Source organism: Globicephala melas, chromosome 7, assembly GCF_963455315.2.
Source record: "Globicephala melas chromosome 7, mGloMel1.2, whole genome shotgun sequence".
Classification (NCBI taxonomy): Eukaryota; Metazoa; Chordata; class Mammalia; order Artiodactyla; family Delphinidae; genus Globicephala; species Globicephala melas.
The window spans coordinates 15419231-15438308 of NC_083320.1; the positions used below are offsets into that span (position 1 = coordinate 15419231).

The window sequence follows — 19078 nt, forward strand, 5'->3', positions numbered from 1 at the left end:
CTATTGCTTGCCTCGGGCAAGTCCCCTAATCTCCTTGTGCTTCACTTTTTCCATCTGTAACTTGCCTGTCCTTGGGGCTTGGCCAGGGCTGCACTGGGACCAAGTCACTCCCTTTACTGGGGATGGAAGGAGATGAGTAGAAAGCAGCGTACTTTGTTTTCACAATCTCATTATTCTGTTATTCTTCTACACTCCCTACTTGTCTGCTGAAGTTTAATTCTGAAACTACAGCACATCTATGATAATGACATGTTTGAGGTTATGTTTATTCCATGCTGGCCAAAGGTCTCAGTTGAGTAGGTTAACTAATTGTGAAATTACAGATGCAGTCTCAAACACTCTACATTTCCATTCTTTCCTTTAATTAGCCCTAGAACAGTCTCTCTATTGTTGTTGTTTTATTATTTTACTATAACTGTGGAGAAAGTACTGATAATACCTTGCTCATATTTGGTTGGAGAAATTGTCCTTTAAAGGTTTTTATCAGATGAAAGACTGGGAAAGACCCATTTTATTGACCCAGGAAGGCAGGATGATGGTCCATACCTTTTATTTTTGAGTTGTTATTCTGTATCTGTCCAATGAACATTTAAGAAATGTGAAAATTTGGGAGGAAATGATTCAAGTGCCAGACAAATGTAGGATATGATGGCACTGTTTTGGAATAGGAATTTTCAAAACAAGCCAATAGACAGGGCACTTGTTAACCTAGAGTTAAAAATCCTTTGGTTTTACACAAATTAAAATTGAGACGGATTTAAAATTGCAACTAGATGTATCACGTTTAAGTTCTCCTAACTTTTTTTTTTAATATAAATTTTCAGGGCTTATATTGCTTCTTTTTAATAAATTTATTTGTTTTTATTTGGGGCCGTGTTGGGTCTTTGTTGCTGCGTGGGCTTTCTCTAATGGCGGTGAGCGGGGGCTACTCTTCATTATGGTGCGCAGGCTTCTCATTGTGGTGGCTTCTCTTGTTGCGGAGCACCGGCTCTAGGAGCGCGGGCTCAGTAGTTGTGGTTCGCGGGCTATAGAGCACAGGCTCAGTAGTTGTGGCGCACGGGCTTAGTTGCTCCACGGCATGTGGGATCTTCCCGGACCAGGGCTCGAACCCGTGTCCCCTGCATTGGCAGGCGGATTCTTAGCCACTGTGCCACCAGGGAAGACCCTCTCCTAACATTCTTGACCCTCTTCAGGTTATGAAATATGAGTATGTGTGTATGAGAGACAGTTAAGATCAGACTTTAAACTAGATACTAAGGGCTTCCTCCTGTGAGCGCAGGCTCCCGCTCTGCGTCCGTGTTGTGGGTGTAGGTGGGCCCAGTGCTCCTCTCCCGTCCACTTGCCTCTGCGTTAAGGGTTAACGAAGTCTGCAGGTGTGTTGGGATTAGCACTGTAAAGTTGTATAAGGGGTTTTTCTTTCTTTTGATCTTCAGAAAGGGATGAAAGATAGCCATTAAACTCAAGGGATTAGGTCCCCTCTCTTTAAAGACTTTAGGTACCATAAATATTTCACTTCAGATATAAGGTGAAGACTTGTATATATCTGGGGGGAAATGGGTGTTTTATATTACCAGTTGGAAATTATTCAGTCTCCATTTACAAATTAAATGGTCTTTGCAGAGAACTTCTCTTCCAACCCGGAGTGTACTAAGATCTGAAAAAAATGTGTGTGTTTATATCGTGGTAGTTATGCCAATTTTTCCTCCTCATATTCCTAAACCTTTTCTTTTTATAAGTTCATGTCTTATCTACATTGTGCCTTTTCCGCCCTGGGTGCTCCCTCATTCCACTGAGGCACTCCAAAACTCCTGGTTCTAAAACTTAGAGAACAACCACCCTTAAGAATTATACCCTGCTCACATGTTATAAGTGTGTGGTCGGGTTTTTGGGGGTTTTTTTTAAGCCTTATATTTTGTTTTGTTTTGTTTTTTCCTTTAAATTAACATTATTTAGAAAAGGAAAGTGAGGTTGATGTGCTGGTGGCATAGTTAGTTATGGTTACTACATTTTCAGAAAGTGGTAGGAGACCAGAAGAAAGTCCTGCATGGGAAATTATAATTGCAGCCCCATTCTACTCTTGGCCAGTCACCTACTCTGTCAGTTTCACTCCAGAATGGAACATTGGGTTTTATTTTATTTTTTTCCCTTTGTGTGATTTCCTAGGATGGGTTACTGGACGGTGGAATGGATAATTTTATATGTATCTAATTGTATTAGAATTAGGGCCCCGGGGGAGGAAAGGATAGGGTTTGGGTAGATGCCAGCCCTAGAGTCAGCCTATTAAGTGATTACTCCTTCCTCCCACCCCATAATACATCATCAGTTATTTAGAACAGATTTAAAACACATTCTGTTGGCCCAGTGGCTTACTATATTTATATAATTCCGCATTTTGTGTTTTGTCCCTGAATTTGGGGACTTATGTGTGGTTATTTTTATTAAAGCTCATGATGATAGCTTCTATTATTGGCTGTGGTGTATGGGATACACTGACATTCCTTTTCCAGTGTTCCCCACCCTCCTTTTAATTTTGTTCTTTTTATTATGGAAAATTTGATAAAGTACCAGATTGAAGGCAGTTACAGTATGTGGATTTGAACCCCAAAGTATGTATTAGTAATGTGAAGAAAGAGAAAAGTAAAATTGTATGAGTGGATGATTTTTAGAGATGGATTATATAAAATACCAGATGAATTAGTTGAAAACAGCCAATGGCAGGGGTATTAAAGATTAAGGAATTAAGCCTCATGCTTGATAACACCATGGAGCTTTCAGATTAAGGGTCTGCTCAGTTACCGCCTTAAGCTTCTACTTCCGATGCTTCACAGAATTATAGGAATAACTCTATGTGCAAAGCTTATCCGAACTTTGGGCCTATAATATTACTCCAAAAGAAAGACGGGGGCAAAAAGAAACTGTGAAAGGTGTTTGGCAACGAGCAAGAGAGGGAGCTCACAAACTCTTTGAAGGTCAATTAGCCAGAAAATGTGCTGAAGACTGGGTGCTGTGCTGATTACTGGCCCAAGAATTGCCCCCAAGGTCCTCAAAGTGGTCCTGCCGTTTGAGCACAGAGAGACAATTATAGACCTTGAGGAGATGCTACAAAAGCTTTAATTAAGGGACTTACTTACACCCCACTATGTTCTGGAAATTAAATTCTTGTTTGTGCTTAACTGATGTTTCTTTTGTCTGGGTTTCCACATGTACTTCAACAGAGGACACTATTTTTCTCAAGTCTGTTTTCCGTTCGAAGCCATTTTGCTGTGATGGATACCAGCAAAGCTGAGGGTTTAAACGGTATAAGGAACGAGATAGAAAAGTGGGCCGAGAGGCTTTTTGCTGGAGAGTGTTTTGGGCACAGGTTGAAAATTGTAGTATTTATGTACCTTGGTACAACAGTAAACCAGAACTCTGTTTGGGCCTAGATGGGTGATTAAAAGAAAAGGAAGGTACTGTGTAGAATTTGAATTTCAGAATTCCCACTCACAAGGCAGCATGATTTCCCTTGAATTGGCAGCTTTATGACTCTGGACACAGCAGGCTGCTCTTGTCCAGAAATATTTTTGTTTGCTAATGAGATCAAAGTAGCCTCTGGCTACCATCCAGGTCTGATTTTTCCTAAGCCTAGACCCATATTTAGGTTCCATTCAGATGTGACTTCTTTTACTTCTGGAAAGACTCTGATTTAAGTTGCCTTGGTCCTAACTAGAGCATTGTGATCACATTGATCCGCTGAGCTCCCCTCCTGCTGATGGAGGAGATGCTCTCATCTTTGAACTCGGGCCTAATTGCTGCCTTAGTGGGGTGTGTTCCCTTTTTTTTGTTAGTGAAGCAATTCTCTTTTTCATCTGCCCTTCTTTGAAGCCATTCACTTCTGTCTGCAAAGTTTGGTTTGAACCATAAAGATTTTTTAAAAGCACTGAGAAATGCTTATGTTCTAGTAACTTAAAATTGTCTCTCAGTATTTCTAGTTCACATACATCAGTCAGGTGGCACAGTTTCTCTCTGGGCCCCTTACAGACTTGAAGGCACTTCTGTGTGCCTCTCAGTTTGTCTGAAGGAGAGACCTTTAGCCTTGCTGTAACTCAACAGAGGCATCAATCAGCAAATCTTAAGACCTTGTAGAAATGAAAAATGGCAAGAAAGTTAAAATTGTCATCACCGGTTAAAATGTGCAGTTTCCGGCAAAGTGGAGTTTATACAGAAATCGCATTATTGGGCTTAATTTTCACATGTGGATGGGAAGGGGAGCGTTAGCATTGGATGAGAGGGCAGAGGACCCCTTTGGTGCCTGCTTCACTGCGAAGCAGCTCCTCTGTGGGGAGGGCCTCTGACCCGGGACAGTTTAGGATGCTGTAGTGACTGGGACGGGTCCGTGCTGGGCTGAGAGCTTTTGATAGGTGTCATTTAGAATGTTCCCACACCTGGATATGTTTTAAATAATGCATAATATGAATTTCAGTTCTTTTTGCTTTTCTTCGGAAAGGGGGAAAATTCTATTTAATGATACGAATATTCTTTTGTTTGACCAAGTATTTAGCTGGTTAGTGAGCTTCAGCAGTTTGGTGCAAACTTCTGGAGAGAGAGAGGTCCAGCTGGCTTATCATGCTTGCCAGCTGAAGAAGAACGTGACTGAATTTTGCTTAAAAAGCTCTGATTCAAAAAGTTACTTTATGACATAAAAATTCTAAGTTCTTATCTCTTAGGCTTTATTTTGCTAACACTGTCAGAGCTAGCACATCTGGCTTAGATTCTAAAATAGTTTGGTTTTATGCTTCAGTTAAAATGAATCCAATCACATTGGAATTTGAAGATAGATAAAAAGGAAGGATTTGGGTACAGTGAGGATTCTTAAACATAGCAAGGTTATCAGGGAAGTTCTCGAAAACTTCCTCTCTGAATGGCCTTTAAAAATAATCTGGAAAAAGAAAAAATAATCTGGTATCTTTTTCAGATAGTGTAGTTTATTCAGATGTAATTCTGTATAAGGGGTGCCAGGGGTGATGGAATAAATGACTTTGGGGCAGGCCTTTCAGCTCTGATTCTTGGTTATACCACTTACCACCAACACTTTTACAGACTTGTCATGTGAATATTTATTTGGTGGCAGAGGGGGGTGGTCTTTTTTGGGGGGGGGGCCCACACTGTATGGCATGCAGGATCTTAGTTCCCCGACCAGGCATTGAACCCATGCCCCCTGCATTGGGAGCATGGAGTCTTAACCACTGGACCTCCAGGGAGTACAACTTATGTGTTTTATTTTTGGCCTGGTTTTATCTTTTAAGTTAGGTTTTTTATTTTGACAGAATTAAAACATGCCATCTTTGTCAGATTTAGCAATATTTGTCTCTCTCTTAGGCTGTACATTATCGATGCAGTATGGTTTCTGTATTATTTTATTTGATCCCTCTCTCCAAGTGTGGATTAATGCACGTAGCCAAACAATTATGAACTTCAAATGCAGTTCATTGAAATTTTTGCTTTAATGGTGAAGCAGAATTATTTAGTTTGGGGGCATGTGAGAAACAAGGCCACCTTATAATTCAACCAGGTTGCTTTGGGGTTATTTAAGAATGACAGTTAAAAATATTTTTCAGGAAGACATCCTTCTGTATAGTCGTCCTGTGTCTCTGTGGTGTGACGGGTGCTGACTTAATGGTAGCGCACGCGCACACACACACACACACACACAGTTCTGTGTTTCTTCCTTATGCTGACCTTGGAACCATTAGTAGAGACTCAGAAGTTTACTCTTTCATAACTAACGCACTCACTCTGAAATGGCGGGCTGGAGGCTTGTGGCTCGGCATTTTATAGTTGATGCCAGTAGATGTTTTGGGTGAATCAGTCAGGAGCTGCGGACCTAATCCCTTTACAAGTTGGTGATGAGAGAAGTGAGTCAGCATTGGCGTTAACCTCAGTGGAGTATGGAGCGTTGATGCGTCCCTGTGGCACTGGTAACTTAGTGACTCTGCAGTGGGCCTGTACGTTTGTCTGCTCGCTTGTTTTTAGCTGTTTAAACCTCAAGAACTGTTACTGGGTTAGTAAGCCATAGCCATGCCTTGGCACCCAGATGGGGAGGGAAGCTTCTGCCTGTCTTGAGTAGATCAGAGGCCAACCCAGCCTTGCTCTGGGGCTAGCCTCTGCTGCGGGTTTACAGTAGATGTGCCAGAACTGCTTAGGAAGTTCTCTTTCCCACAGGAATGTGGGTCACATTCTGGTACAAGGCCTACGCCTGCCGATGACAGTGCAGCTCGCGTTTCTCTATGGAATGAGGTAGAAAAGAGTGATGTTTTGAATAGTACATGAATTCAGTGTAGGCTTTAATCCAGCAAGTATTACTATGGAAAAACCTGTTTCAAAACAGGTTCTTCCCAGGCAAAGTCGTTGGTTTTACATTTCATTTTTCCCTTTGTCCTCTGTAGAGCAGTTCCACATCTGCATACTTCCCAAGTCTTCTCCCACCCCTGCTCCTTCAGCCTCCTTTTCTTCATCCTTCCTGGACCGCTATGATAAAAAACACAGGGCCCTGATTTTCATATTTGCCCCTAACCTTTTCTTTCCTTATAAAATGCTTCTTTTTTTCAACATCTTTATTGGAGTATAATTGCTTTACAATGGTGTGTTAGTTTCTTGCTTTATAACAAAGTGAATCAGTTATACATATACATATAGCCCCATATCTCTTCCCTCTTGCGTCTCCCTCCCTCCCACCCTCCTTATCTCACCCCTCTAGGTGGTCACAAGCACCGAGCTGATCTCCCTGTGCTATGCGGCTGCTTCCCACTAGCTGTCTCAAATGCTTCTTTTTAAGACCAGAAAGTGTGAGGGAGCACTCTTATTTCATGGCCAGTGGTTTAAAGAAGAATAGTTATTTTTCAAAGTAGACTAGTGAGCTTTCAATGTTAAATGTCTATTGACATTTTTTCCAGGAGAAACGTTGATTTTTCTCTCCCTGTTTTTCAGGCCCTGCATTCTTCCCCGGGCGATGTGCTGAGATCTTTGCCCGGGGTCAGAGCATCGGGAAGCTGGGGGTCCTTCATCCTGATGTTATCACCAAATTCGAGCTGACCATGCCCTGCTCCTGCGTGGAAATCAACATTGAGCCGTTTTTGTGAAGATGGGTCTCTGTTGTGTGGTTCTCGCCCCGAAGGTCCCTCTCTCCTCCTAGGTGCCCTTTAGTTGTCCCCACAGTAAGTCAGTCCACTTGTGCTTGTGCATTAATGTTGAATAAAGTAGAAAGCAGTGTCTGGCTCCGTGGGTGGTACTGCCATCCCCGCATCAGGCCAGCTTGTACGTGAGAGCCCAGTGGGGGGCCAGGAGCTGTTCTGAGAAACAGAGAAGCTCTCCACACATCAGAGCCTCTCACCATCACGTCTGCAGGACAGAATCCTGTTCTTTTCCCTGATGAAATGAGATAGCTGATTAGAGCACACGTACGAGATTAACTAAGAATTTTTAGTTCTTATTTTCTATGTTTGATGCATGTTCATCACTGGGAAACAATAACAGCATTTTTAGAAAACTTTTAAGAATTAGTGACGGTGTAATAGTTACAGCCTTTGAAGTCATCTTAAAGTGAAAGAAAAATGCACATATATTCAAAGTATTTGAGGGTGCATCGGTATTGGCTACTCTGTGATACTCAGAGATGGGGTTTGTGGACACACAGCACAGATTCATTCTGCTAGAAGAGTTAAAAGGGACACACTGGTACCAGTGCACTATGAACATTAGGAAACAATGAAGAACTTATTTTTGTCCTAGGCCATACATTTTATTGTTGTCAGTGTTATAAAATCATGGCTTTAAATAATTAATATAGCTACTAGTTTCTGTCTTATTTTATACAGAGGTATTAGGTCTCTCCTTCTCTGAAGCTAAGCTTCTGCCTTGTCTTAACCTCCTAATTTACTTTAATACTTTGATCTAGAATCCTCCAGTAGGTACCATGTATTGAAAAAAGCTGGGTGTAATGTTTGAGAAAAGTTCTGTTACTGTTGAGATGATATGAAACACAATAAACTGTAAAAACAACTTCAAAGTAAGTCCCTGTAGAAATAGCTAATAAGGATAGACAAGAATTTTGTTTATGGAGCTTTTGCTGCACCTAATACTAAGACTATATTACTACCTTGAATCAGGGCAGCAGTGTCCAGCTTAGCAAGATTTGTGAACGTACAGACTGCCATCTCCTCCTTCCCAATCCCATTGTAAGCTGATCCTTACATTTCAGTAATGAAGTGAGATACGCCCATTAAAAATAATGCTCGTCAGAAGGTTTGTGTCCAGCATTCATAGATTTCTTATAACTTAAGACAACCCAGTTTTTAAAAAACGGACAAAAGATGTGAACAGGCATTTCCCAAAAGAAGATAAATGAAATAAGCACATGAAAAGATGCTCAACATCATTAGTCATCAGGGAAATGCAAAGAAAAAAATAAATACGAATTAATATGGCTAAAATTAAAAAGACTGACTATACCAAGTGTTGGCAAGACTGGAACTTTCATGTGTGGCTGGTGGGAATGTAAAGGGATAACGGCCACTTTGGAAAATAGTTTTGCAATATGTTAAATCATGAAACATACATCTGCCATCTAGCCATTCTACTCCTAGGTTTACTCTACTCATATGGCCATACAAAGATTTTTATGCAAATGTTCACAGCAGTGTTATTCAAACAGATGAATGGATAAACAAATTATAGTATATCTATACTATGGAATGCTTCTCCGCCAAAAAAAAACGACTGATACTCAGAACAACATGAATGAATCTCAAAACACTAAGTCCAAGAAGCCAGATGCAAGACTACAAGTGATTCCATTTATATGAAGTTCTAGAAAAGTCAAATTGATTGACTGGCTAGAGCCTGTGGAAGGGAAATTGACTGCAGAGAGTTAAGAGGAAACTCTTTGGGGTGATGGAAATATCTATACCTTAATTAAGGAGGTTGTTAAAATGTAGGTTACACCTCAGTAAAGCTGGGAGTGAAAAATTAATGCAACATGTTGTATTTTAATACGAACACCAGCAGATGCACACAAAGGGTAAAAGCATGAATTTTAGAATCGGCATGTCTGCACATGATGGCTTACTGGTCCACTACCGTTAGTGAGACATTCTCCCCCAGTTTCAAGTTCGCTATGATTGAAATCAGGGTGAGTCATGTGATAGCCATTGTTGAAGTGGGTGGAGCCATGAGTTCTGTTAGCAGCCAGCCACCTGGATAATTTTTGGATGGTCAGAAACAACTTGTAATGAAAAACCCAGTGATACCTAACTGTATATCCCAGCATGAAAGGGGTAAGAAGATCAACTGCATCCATCATGTGGAGGTTTCTGCCCTCTGAAGCAGGAGACAGCAGGAAGAATAACAATATCGGGTACATGAGAAGAAGAAGAAACGAATCTTCGGCTTAGAGTGGAGGCTCCGCAGCCAGATCGTCTTACACTCGCCCCCGTGAGGCATTTGAACTGGAGCCAGAGCAGTCTGTGGGCACTGCCTGCCAGAAAGCTTTTACTGGAGAAGACACACCTGTGTAGCAAAAACTGGGAGCCCTCGTATTAAAAGAGGAATTAGATATAATTGAGTCCTGTTCTAGCTTACAGATAACTTCTGCAGCCTGACATTCTTGCATTACTCTTCAGTTTATAAAGTATTTTCACATGCGATTTTGTCTCAACATTTTAATTTCTTGGTTTAACAATTGTAGGAGGGAGTTAGAATAGGGATTCTCCCTGTCTTATAGGATGAGAACAATTGACAGAGATTAATAATGTGCCCAGATGTCACATGGCTAAAACGTGGGTTTGTGACACCTAGTAAGAGTGACGTAGAGCCCATGGGTCACTCAGTGTTTGGCATTATTTACCTACTTACCCAAATGCTGAGGTTTTCTTTTTTTAACCAGTTTTGTTTTTTATATATAAAATACTAAAAAACACAAAAAATTAAAACTTCACTACTTTAAAAAACTGTACAAAGTAAGACCATCCCAACCTAATTTACCCTTCCTTCCGCAATCCTCTAAAGTAACTAACCATTGCTAACAGTTCACGTTGTTTCTGACGTTTTCCTTAGACAGTCAGACCCACACACATGCTCAGCTTTAGGGTCTTGCTTTACTTACTGGTTTCTATTTTCTATAGTGTATTTCATGACATTTCACTTAATATGTCCCATTTTTCCAGGCCAGTACCTTTAGACCTACCTACCTTTTAAATGATACAAAGTCCTATCGCGTGGATGTCCATAATTTGTTCAGCTGTTCCTCTGCTGATGAGCCTTCTGTTGTTGCCAACTCTGCAATTACAAAGAGTGCTCCAGTGGACTTCCGTATGCCTCTCCCTAAAATAGCACTGGCTTAGGGACCATGAAAAACCATCCCTAAAGATGCAAGACTGTAACTATCCACATTTGGTATTGTCTTAGATATCTGAATACCACACTGGAATATCTTAGATATTTCTTAGATGTGACTTTTGTTCTTGAGCTGTATATAATCTCAGTACGTTCGATTTCTCAATGCAGGGCATATGAAATTCTGCTACTACCTTTCACATAGGAGTAGCCTAACTAGGAACCAGCTCGCCTAGCCACTGCTTCTGCCCTCGGTAGTGATGGGCTCAGCACACACAATCTTGTCTCGGTGTTAGCCTCTGTGCTTGGTGTTTCCTGTAAATGTCACTGACCCCAGTGCTTGGTACTGACTTGGCTCTTTTGTCTGTTTCATCCAAAAGCTAACAGGTGGCCTTAAAGCAATACAACTGCCTTCAGCAAAATATTTCCTCTAAATAAGAAAAGCATTTGACATCTGATCTTCTGAGTTGTGACTTACTATAAGGAGCTTGAATAATTTTATGTATATAATTTTTTTTTAAAGTAGAGGATGGGGCTTCCCTGGTGGTGCAGTGGTTAAGAATCCACCTGCTAATGCAGCAGACACGGGTTCGAGCCCTGGTCCGGGAAGATCCCACATGCAACAGAGCAACTAAGCCCGTGCACCACAACTACTGAAGCCCACGCATCTGGAGTCCGTGCTCCACCACAAGAGAAGCCACCACGATGAGAAGCCCACGTGCCAAAATGAAGAGCAGCCCCTGCTCACCGCAACTAGAGAAAGCCCGCATACAGCAACAAAGACCCAACACAGCCAAAAAGAAATAGATAAAATAACTTAAAACAAACAAGCAAAAAAACTTAAAAAAAAAAAAAGTAGAGGATGGCATATGTAATCAGATTCAAGGCAGGGCTCACCTCTGGGACAATCTGTGAGCAGCTCCCTAAGGCCCCTGACCAGAGTCCATGTGGGGCAGTCGGCCTCCTTGGACAAAGGCAGAGGAGCCACGTGGCAAGTACTTGACGACAATCCGGGTGATTTTCATTTCCACTACCGCCTGCTTTGTTTTCAGGTTGCCTGCCCACCTTCAACTTTCTAGTAAACAGAAAGGATGACTGTAAACATGTAGACTGTGGGTTGAACAAACACCTCCAGGAGAGGGTTTAATTGAATTATGTAAGGCTAAAGCCCTGTTTCTTCTCCCTCATGTGACCCATGCAGTGCAGTAAAAATATACTTGAGGCCCACACTCAGGTTCTTCACTCCTCATCCATAGGTTTGGGCTTGATTGTCTCGGTTTAAGGAAATCAGGAACATGACATGTTCTGCATTAGAACACATTTTGAAAAAGCCCTCCCCCACCCCCCCCCAGGTGTTAGGAGGTGCTGGCATGAGAGAACTGCTCCAGCATTTGAATTATAGGACTTGTCAGACATGCAAAGCAAATCTGCCCTTAAATATTAAGACAGAAAAGTGAGGATGTTGAGGAAATGTGCCTGCTTGGTTCCAAACCTGGTAGAAAAAGAAATTTCCTACATTCCGCCCACCCCTGAAGTGAGTACCTACTTAGGGCCAACAAGAAACCAGTTGTAATGGAGGCAAACCCGTGTAGACATCCACACTGGTGCTGAAAGGCTACTCAGAGACGGACGGGATTCACTGGAGATCTCTTAGCTGTGACTGTCGGGCACAATGTTTAAACACAGAGCACTGGCAGTGAGCCTGCGGCAGATGAAGTAAAATAAGCCAGACGGAAAGGTGCCCCAATAGCAAACCATGCTGTACGGAGGAGAGAGATCGTGTAGGTGAGACAACCTGTGGGAAACACTGAGCACCACTGTCACGGGGAGGCCCTGGACAGGGTTTGTTCTGGAGCATAATGAAAACAAGCATGGATCGGCTGGACCTGACTGACCTCCTCTCCAGTCTTCAAGTTAGTTCAGCGTCTTGCATCCTAGTTGATCCATACATGTAGTCTTTACTCCCTTCTTCCCAAGGAACATTTTCCTCCTTTGCTTACCCATCTACAAATCCAAATGAAATACGTAAAGCAGTGGTTTTCAACACATTAGACACCAGGCAACGAAGGCCAGTGATCCCCCGAGAGATAGAAAAGAAACAAGGTGAGGCCTGTGATTCTCCAGCTTACGGCCTGGAGAGAGTCCAGGCTGTGGTGCAGCGGTGGGGGCCCAGGTGGAGGTCGGAGGTCTCCAGGAGTTGAGATGGAGCTGGGAGTCCACAGAGGCCGAAGCGGCTAGAGTTGGCAGGGAAGCGGTAAGAGCCGAGGAGAGATAGGCAGAGGCCCCGCCCTTGAGTCTTAAGTTGAGCACTGCCAGTGCGTGCATGTGAGGGAACTGCTCAGGAAGAGGAGACCGCCTGGAACATCCACAGACGTGAGGGAACCGCCCTGGGAGCCCACACGAGGTGGGCCGGAGCTAGCAAACCTCGGAACCCATGGGGAGAGTACCCAGAAGGGCTTTGCCTCCGTAGTGGGGAGACCAACTCGAGACTAAGCGTTACTCTGGTTCAACCAGTAAAGCTTAAAAGTAAGGTCCAGAAGAATCAAACTACTTCCAAGGAATGAACTGCGTCCTAGAACAAAGAATATGTATAGTGATAAAAAAATATCCAGCACCCAACACTGTAAACGTCACAGTATCTGGCATCCAATAAAAAAAGTATCAGGCAAAGAAACTGGCAAATACAACCAATAGGAAGGGGAAAAATGAATAAAACAGACTGAAAAATTACCTAGCTGATAAAATTAATAGACAAGGATATTATAACTCTATCCCATATCTTTAAGAAGCCAGAGCGAAGATTGAACAAGTCGAGACGTGGAAGATGGATATTTTCAATTTCTAACAATGAAAAAACTATGATGTTGGAGATAAAGTAGAAAGGGATACCCTGATGAAAATACTATTACCTATTTAATAGCAGCAGAACTGATTGACTCACTTCATGAAGAATTTACGTTAAGCTGTGGTTTTATTCCCCCACAGCAAAAATAGTTTTCCAGCCAAATATTTTTATCAGTACCTAATTAAGATGGCTAAAATGGTCTGTGTTTAGTGTGCCCTGTGCACGGTTTCCTGTCACAGGGTCATCCACCTGGTTCCCACAAGACACTGCAGACTGGAAGCCCAGGAGATCCTGGCCCCTATTTAGGCTCACGCATGCAGGTAGACGGCATGATGGCAGTACCAACTGTCACCCTGCCCCACCTGCAGTGCTCTAAGGCTAGCTTTGTGTGTATTGAAGAGGCATTGACATTCTTTGAACCTCTCCACTGAGAAAGAATCTGGCTTGTGCTCCAACCAAGGGGACCCTGATGTTATAGCGAGAGAGTGCCAGCTACAGGTGCCAACAGGTGTGTTGAGTGTGTGCAGCAAAGAAGCGTCCCAGCCGGAACTCCAGCTACATCCCTGCTTGTCTTGCTGGCTTTTGCTTGCTATACAGACAGGCGTGGAAGAGGAGAAAGGATTTTGGCTTCTTATAGATTTCCCTTGTCTCATGAGGCTACAGTTTTAAGAATTTAACATTCTATTCATGGTCCACATTCAGCGCTCATTCTTCTTAGTATGCATCCTGTACGTAGTCAAGTCTGCACTACAGGTGTGCCCCACCTGAAGAAAACAATGCGTGCGTGGTGTGTCCCAAATAATCCATTAAGGAGCCTTATGTTTACAGAAATGAAGAAGTGCCATGCCATATGACTTAACAGCAAATCCCTCAGTGCACTTAAAATTCACATTTAAACAATCAAAACACAGGCAGCTTTTAGGAAAACATCTATCCCATAGAACGAGATACGTCTATACTCACATCCCACTTGTTTCCAGTTAACCTCTCTTACTAGAGAAACAGGGCTTGGTTCTTGATCATCAAAGAGCAACGTGGAGTATTTACAGGTCCTGGAAAGAGCCAGGATCGTGGTAAAATGTTCTTAAGATGAAGTTTCATGGGACTGCTTCAGGGAGCTGAGCAAAGAGAAGAGGGAAGAGGCACGGGCGCCAAGGGCGCAGACTGAGTCCCTCGCTGCCGTCCCGTCTGCTGAGAGACGAACAAGAGGACGTGGGAATGTCAGGTTCAGAGCCGGCAGAAAGGGAAGGCACCCACGGGTAAATATTCGAATGAAGAACAGTGAAAGGAGACTAATCACCTGTAGATGTCAACTCCTCTGGATGGTCCCATGTGGAGGCAAGGAAATGGACTAAAGAGCTGCTTCTGCTTCCTTCCTGTTCTCGTGATTCGGTTCTGCAACATCAAAGCCCCTTGCTCACCGTTTATCCCACCCCTGCCACCACTGTTATTCCCACACACACTCACCAGCACGGGTGTGGTCTGTCTTTGTTAGAGCTGGAGGTTTTTGGAGAAGTGTCTCTGGCAAGCTGTGCCCTCACCATGGAGTACCATCTCATCCCTACTGTGCATCACATCCCTGTGCAAACCCCATCTGTTCTTTTTAAGCCTGGCTCACACACTACTTTTCCCACGAGCCTCCCTTGAGTCACAGACCTCAAAGCTGGAATTCCTCTCTCCCTCTTCTCAATTCACACTACAAAGTTATCTTTTCCCTACAGCCTTAACACTTTGGGTCTCGATTGTAATTTTCTGAGCCTGAGTCTCCTCTCTCTGGAGAGAACTCCACAGGGCAGATGAGGTCCCATCCGGCCTCAAGCATGCAGCATATTAGGTATTAATGAAATACACAGCATTCAAGGTACAAATAGGTCCCAGCCTCAGCCCTGCAAAGAAGAGCGTCATCAGCTTTCGGCACCATTTCAAATAGCGAGGGACGCCTAAAGGCAGAGCATATCGTTGCAATGACGTGAATGTGAAATGCGCTGTCCATTTTGTTCAGCAGACAACATACTCATCTGTAAAACACACTCATCTCTTTTACTTACCTTTACCAGCCTCACCTTTAACATTTACCTTTCAATACATAGTGACATTTATCTCTAAGTATGGTTAAGAGGATGCTCTTTAGTATCAAGGACTTGGAGGATAATTAAGCATGCAGTCTTACCACTTACTTCCTGTTCATCACACCTGTGGCTGCTGTGATGCTCACCAACATTTGCACGTGACTGAAGCATGACAGCGACAGAAAATTGTACAGCCTCCTGTTTATTTTTGTCGCCTCTTCTCAACTCAGGTCGCATGAACCCTGAGGATCTGGGGGAAAAAGATCTAGGGAAAAAAAATTCCAAGGTAGCAGAACACTGGGCTTTTAAAGCATTTAATAAATCTTAAAGAAAAATGATTTTATTTTAAAAAGAATAAATTTACATATGGTACATAAGACAGCTGAAAGTTTCCAAAATAGAAACCCGGAGCCTATGGCCCCGAAACACCGCATGCTTTGGTTACACTCGGGAAGCATGAGTCGCCTATTTGGGCAAGAAAATCCTGTGCTACGCTGTGATCTGCAGGCACGTGGAGGGGCGATTTCAGCTGTTTAGGGTTTTTAGTTCATGGTCTCGTCTGCGTTTTCTTTTGCATATTCTGTTATGGTGCAAGTCCGAGCAAAGCTGGCCTGAGATGATGGCTGTTTAAAATGACAGTCACAGGATGATGTCCTGGTCCAGAGAGGTGGTGGGCTGGGGGCAGGATGAGGACCGCCAGGAACAGGGCGTGTGTTCTTCCTGGAGGGGCCAACGACCCCAAGGGCTCTGCTGTCACCATTTTCAAGTTCAGGACTGGCCAGACCGCAGGTCCTAAGCTTAGATTGGATACATCACGGTGAGCTGGATTCTGAAACTTCATCTCCAGGACTCCCGCTCAAGAGAGGCTCTGGACCAAGCCTGACGCAAGCCAGCAGGGGGCAGTCTTTCCCCAGAGAGAAAATCCAAAGGTCAGAGACAGAAGGCAAAGTCTTTGAAGGGGCGTGTGTGTGCGTGCGTGAAGGAAAGACTGAGAGGGTGTGAGGGTCTAACAGAGTGAAGCGCTGTGTGAAGTGAATGAAGAGGGCTGGCCGAGCTGCAGTTTGAATCAGGTAAGGACTTTTCCAACCAGTTTCTAAGCCACAGAACTAGTGCTCAAAAACTAAGCTTGGCCTCACCAATATGCACATTTTATTCTTCAGATGCTACATCAAGAGACTTTGAAAAGCGACCAGTCATGACAAATCCACGGGTCTTTCTTTAACGAGCTGTGGCTAACATATTCATCCTCAATCCAAATTGTGTAAATACAGCCTTAAATATATAATACAGCTGATCGCAATCCTATTGCTGGGACTTAAAACGAAAGGACATCAGTAAAATGTACACACACACAAATGAATCACCCACACCCACTGCTGTGACAGTGATTATGGCCCTTCTCAAAAGATACAAGTGGAAAAGGCTGATCCTTTTGCTAGTTGGCTTCAGAGAAATCAACTAAAATCATTTCGCGTAAATATTAGCTAGCACTGTGACCTCGGGTTTGGCAGCCTGTGGGGACGGAGGTACAGGGAAGTGCCCCGTGCACTGCATTGTGGGGCGGCCTAGGGCAGGGGTGCCCGTGAGCTGGGGCATCTCCCCATCACGGTGCCACAAATACTGGTCAGAGTATGATCTAAAAACAGGCAAACGGCAGGTCATTTTGACCCCTGCCTTCTAACTATGAAAAATGTCAGAAGAATTTGAAGGAAAATTAGGATGTCTTACAATTATTCTTTTCAATAAACTGGAGCATTAGGTCAAATACTAAGGATCATCACAACCAAAAGGCCAGGGTGCGTATTCAAAATCAGGAGAAACGGTGCTCAGTTTTCACGCTGGATGCAGAGGTAAGGGCCTGACTCTCCAGGCAGGCTAATTTTCCCCCGAAGTGTGTGCATGGTGAGGATGCAAGAGGGTTATAAATCGTTGGCTTCAGCAGCTCAGGCGCTACACGCAAAAGACACGTTGTTAATTACATGTTGATACTCACTTTTAAGAACATTGTTGATACCTGTTCCTCCTCATTCTTAAGAACTGAAGAGGAGCCCCTGCAGGGGGTTGTCTGCATAATGACCACCTTCCTAAATCTAAGGACTCTCCCGAGATTTAAAGGGTGTTGTATTTTGTTGGCTTCTTTTCCTAAGAGAGGCTGATGTGGTTCTTGCATTACCCTTCAAATTGCCAAGAGGTGAGAAAGAGGTGGGAAGATGGAAAGGGAGCCACTGGTTCTATTCAGATGAGCAAATAGATTTAGGAAACTAAGTGGAGGAACAGTGTCAGGGAGGGAGGCCTATTCCCTCTGTCAGGCCCCAGGAAGGATTATGTTCCTCTGTTCTTCTATTGATCCACTTTCACGGACAGACAACACTGTCTTCCCAGTTTGTAAGGAAGCAAAAAAGCTGAAGCAGAGGGCTTGTCCCAAGTCACTCTGATGCAGGACAGAGCAGGACACTCAGATGAGGTGAGAAGGGAGCAGCCAGTTGGGTTCATGGGTCAGAAGAGGATAGAAATGGTGCCTGGAATCTTGCAAAGTGTACAAACGAGGAGGAGAGGATCCCTGTCCAGTATGCACCTGACAGAGACCAGGATGCATAAGGAAAGCAGGCTCATGCCCGTGACCTCGCCAGCTTTGCCCCCGCGTTTCATGCTTCCCAGCGAGGTTCACAGTGCTCTTTCCCCCCAAGCAGGCACTGTCTAATGTGATCATCACGACCAGAAAGTCGCCCTGTCCAAGGAACGCAGTTTCACGTGGCGCCCCCTTTCTCTTGGACCAACATTCCAGTTTTGGAAATGAGGCTCAGTGCTGGGCAAGGTCACAGCTGAAAAGGAACGCCCGACGTCCAGCCTCCTGGATCATGCCCGTCTCTTTAGGTTCTGCAGAACCCAGGAGGGCTTGTGGCCGTTCTAAGCCAGGCCACAACTCCTGCCAGCCCAGGACGGGTCCAAAGTCCAAGTAACGGACAGGGTGGGGCGCCTTAAAGAACTCAGCTGGGGGTCTGCCTGGCTTCATCTGCAACATGACGCTTACAGGCTAGTGGTCACGTGAGACCATTTTTCCTTCCATAAAGCAGCAACATTTATCTCAGGTATCAGCAAAACAGACATGTGACTTAGGGAATTTTTTTTTTTTTTTTTTAAAGAAAAATGTGTTGTCAGCTTCCCCACTCAACAGCTTTTTGGTGTCTTGCTCTCATGTCCAGTGAGCTAATTTCCGACCACTTGAGGCTCACAGTAATCCCAGAAACCTGTGTAGCATTGGCACGAAGGTGGTAGCACAGATGCCAACTGACGTGTAGGTGACAAACTTGTAAGGCACTTCGATCTCCAGCCTCTGCCTGGCCTCCTTGTTTCTGGTGACCACCTTGAACCAGGAGTACAACACTTGCAGCGAGAGATTTTGTACAAGTTGACGAACCAGGAGAATCAGCACAATTCCCACAGTAAATTTGGTCAGACCCAAAACTAACAGGTCGCTGGTGAGCGGTGGGATGTTCTGAATAACAGGGAGGGATTCCGTGGGCTTGGACACGAGCTGGAAAAAATGGTTGATCCAGAATCCTATGGTCACCCCAGCGCCGGCAGCCATGATGGTGGTGGTGTCCGCTCTGGTCGGGCTGTAGTAATCAGACACGGGGTAATTGTAACACAGGAAGAATGGTACCACCAGGACACACACAGGGAAGAGGGGGCTGGCCGAGTCCAGGCGATCGATAAGGGTCCAGGCGGGGTAGGTGAGGACGATGAGGATGGCGGTGATCAGGATGCCACCCAGCACATCCTGCAGGAGAGACAC

At 44.0% G+C, this 19078-nt stretch overlaps 2 protein-coding genes across 25 annotated transcripts in view; one reads left to right on the forward strand and one right to left on the reverse strand.

Annotated features, from left to right (window-relative positions):
* Positions 1 to 9680, forward strand: part of FARSB (phenylalanyl-tRNA synthetase subunit beta) — a 66962-nt gene extending 57282 nt beyond the window's left edge. For both annotated transcript variants that reach the window (XM_030836532.3, XM_030836615.3), the window contains exon 17: positions 6967 to 9680. In XM_030836532.3, the coding sequence (XP_030692392.1) occupies positions 6967 to 7118 (152 nt within the window). In that variant the 3' untranslated portion in view covers positions 7119 to 9680. The remainder of the gene's footprint in view (positions 1 to 6966) is intronic.
* SGPP2 (sphingosine-1-phosphate phosphatase 2) overlaps positions 5358 to 19078 on the reverse strand; it is a 138829-nt gene continuing 125108 nt past the window's right edge. For 3 of the 23 annotated variants that reach the window (XR_009564538.1, XR_009564536.1, XR_009564539.1), the window contains exons 5-11: positions 17276 to 19063; positions 15384 to 15547; positions 14514 to 14608; positions 11266 to 14404; positions 10224 to 10311; positions 9290 to 9566; positions 5363 to 7404 (exon numbers count right to left, since the gene is read on the reverse strand). Coding sequence is in view for 1 of the 23 variants with exons in the window: in XM_030836988.2 (XP_030692848.1) it covers positions 18512 to 19063 (552 nt within the window). In the remaining 22 variants the exon portion in view is untranslated. The other 20 variants (XR_009564534.2, XR_009564530.1, XR_009564531.1 and 17 more) reach the window with 20 other exon arrangements.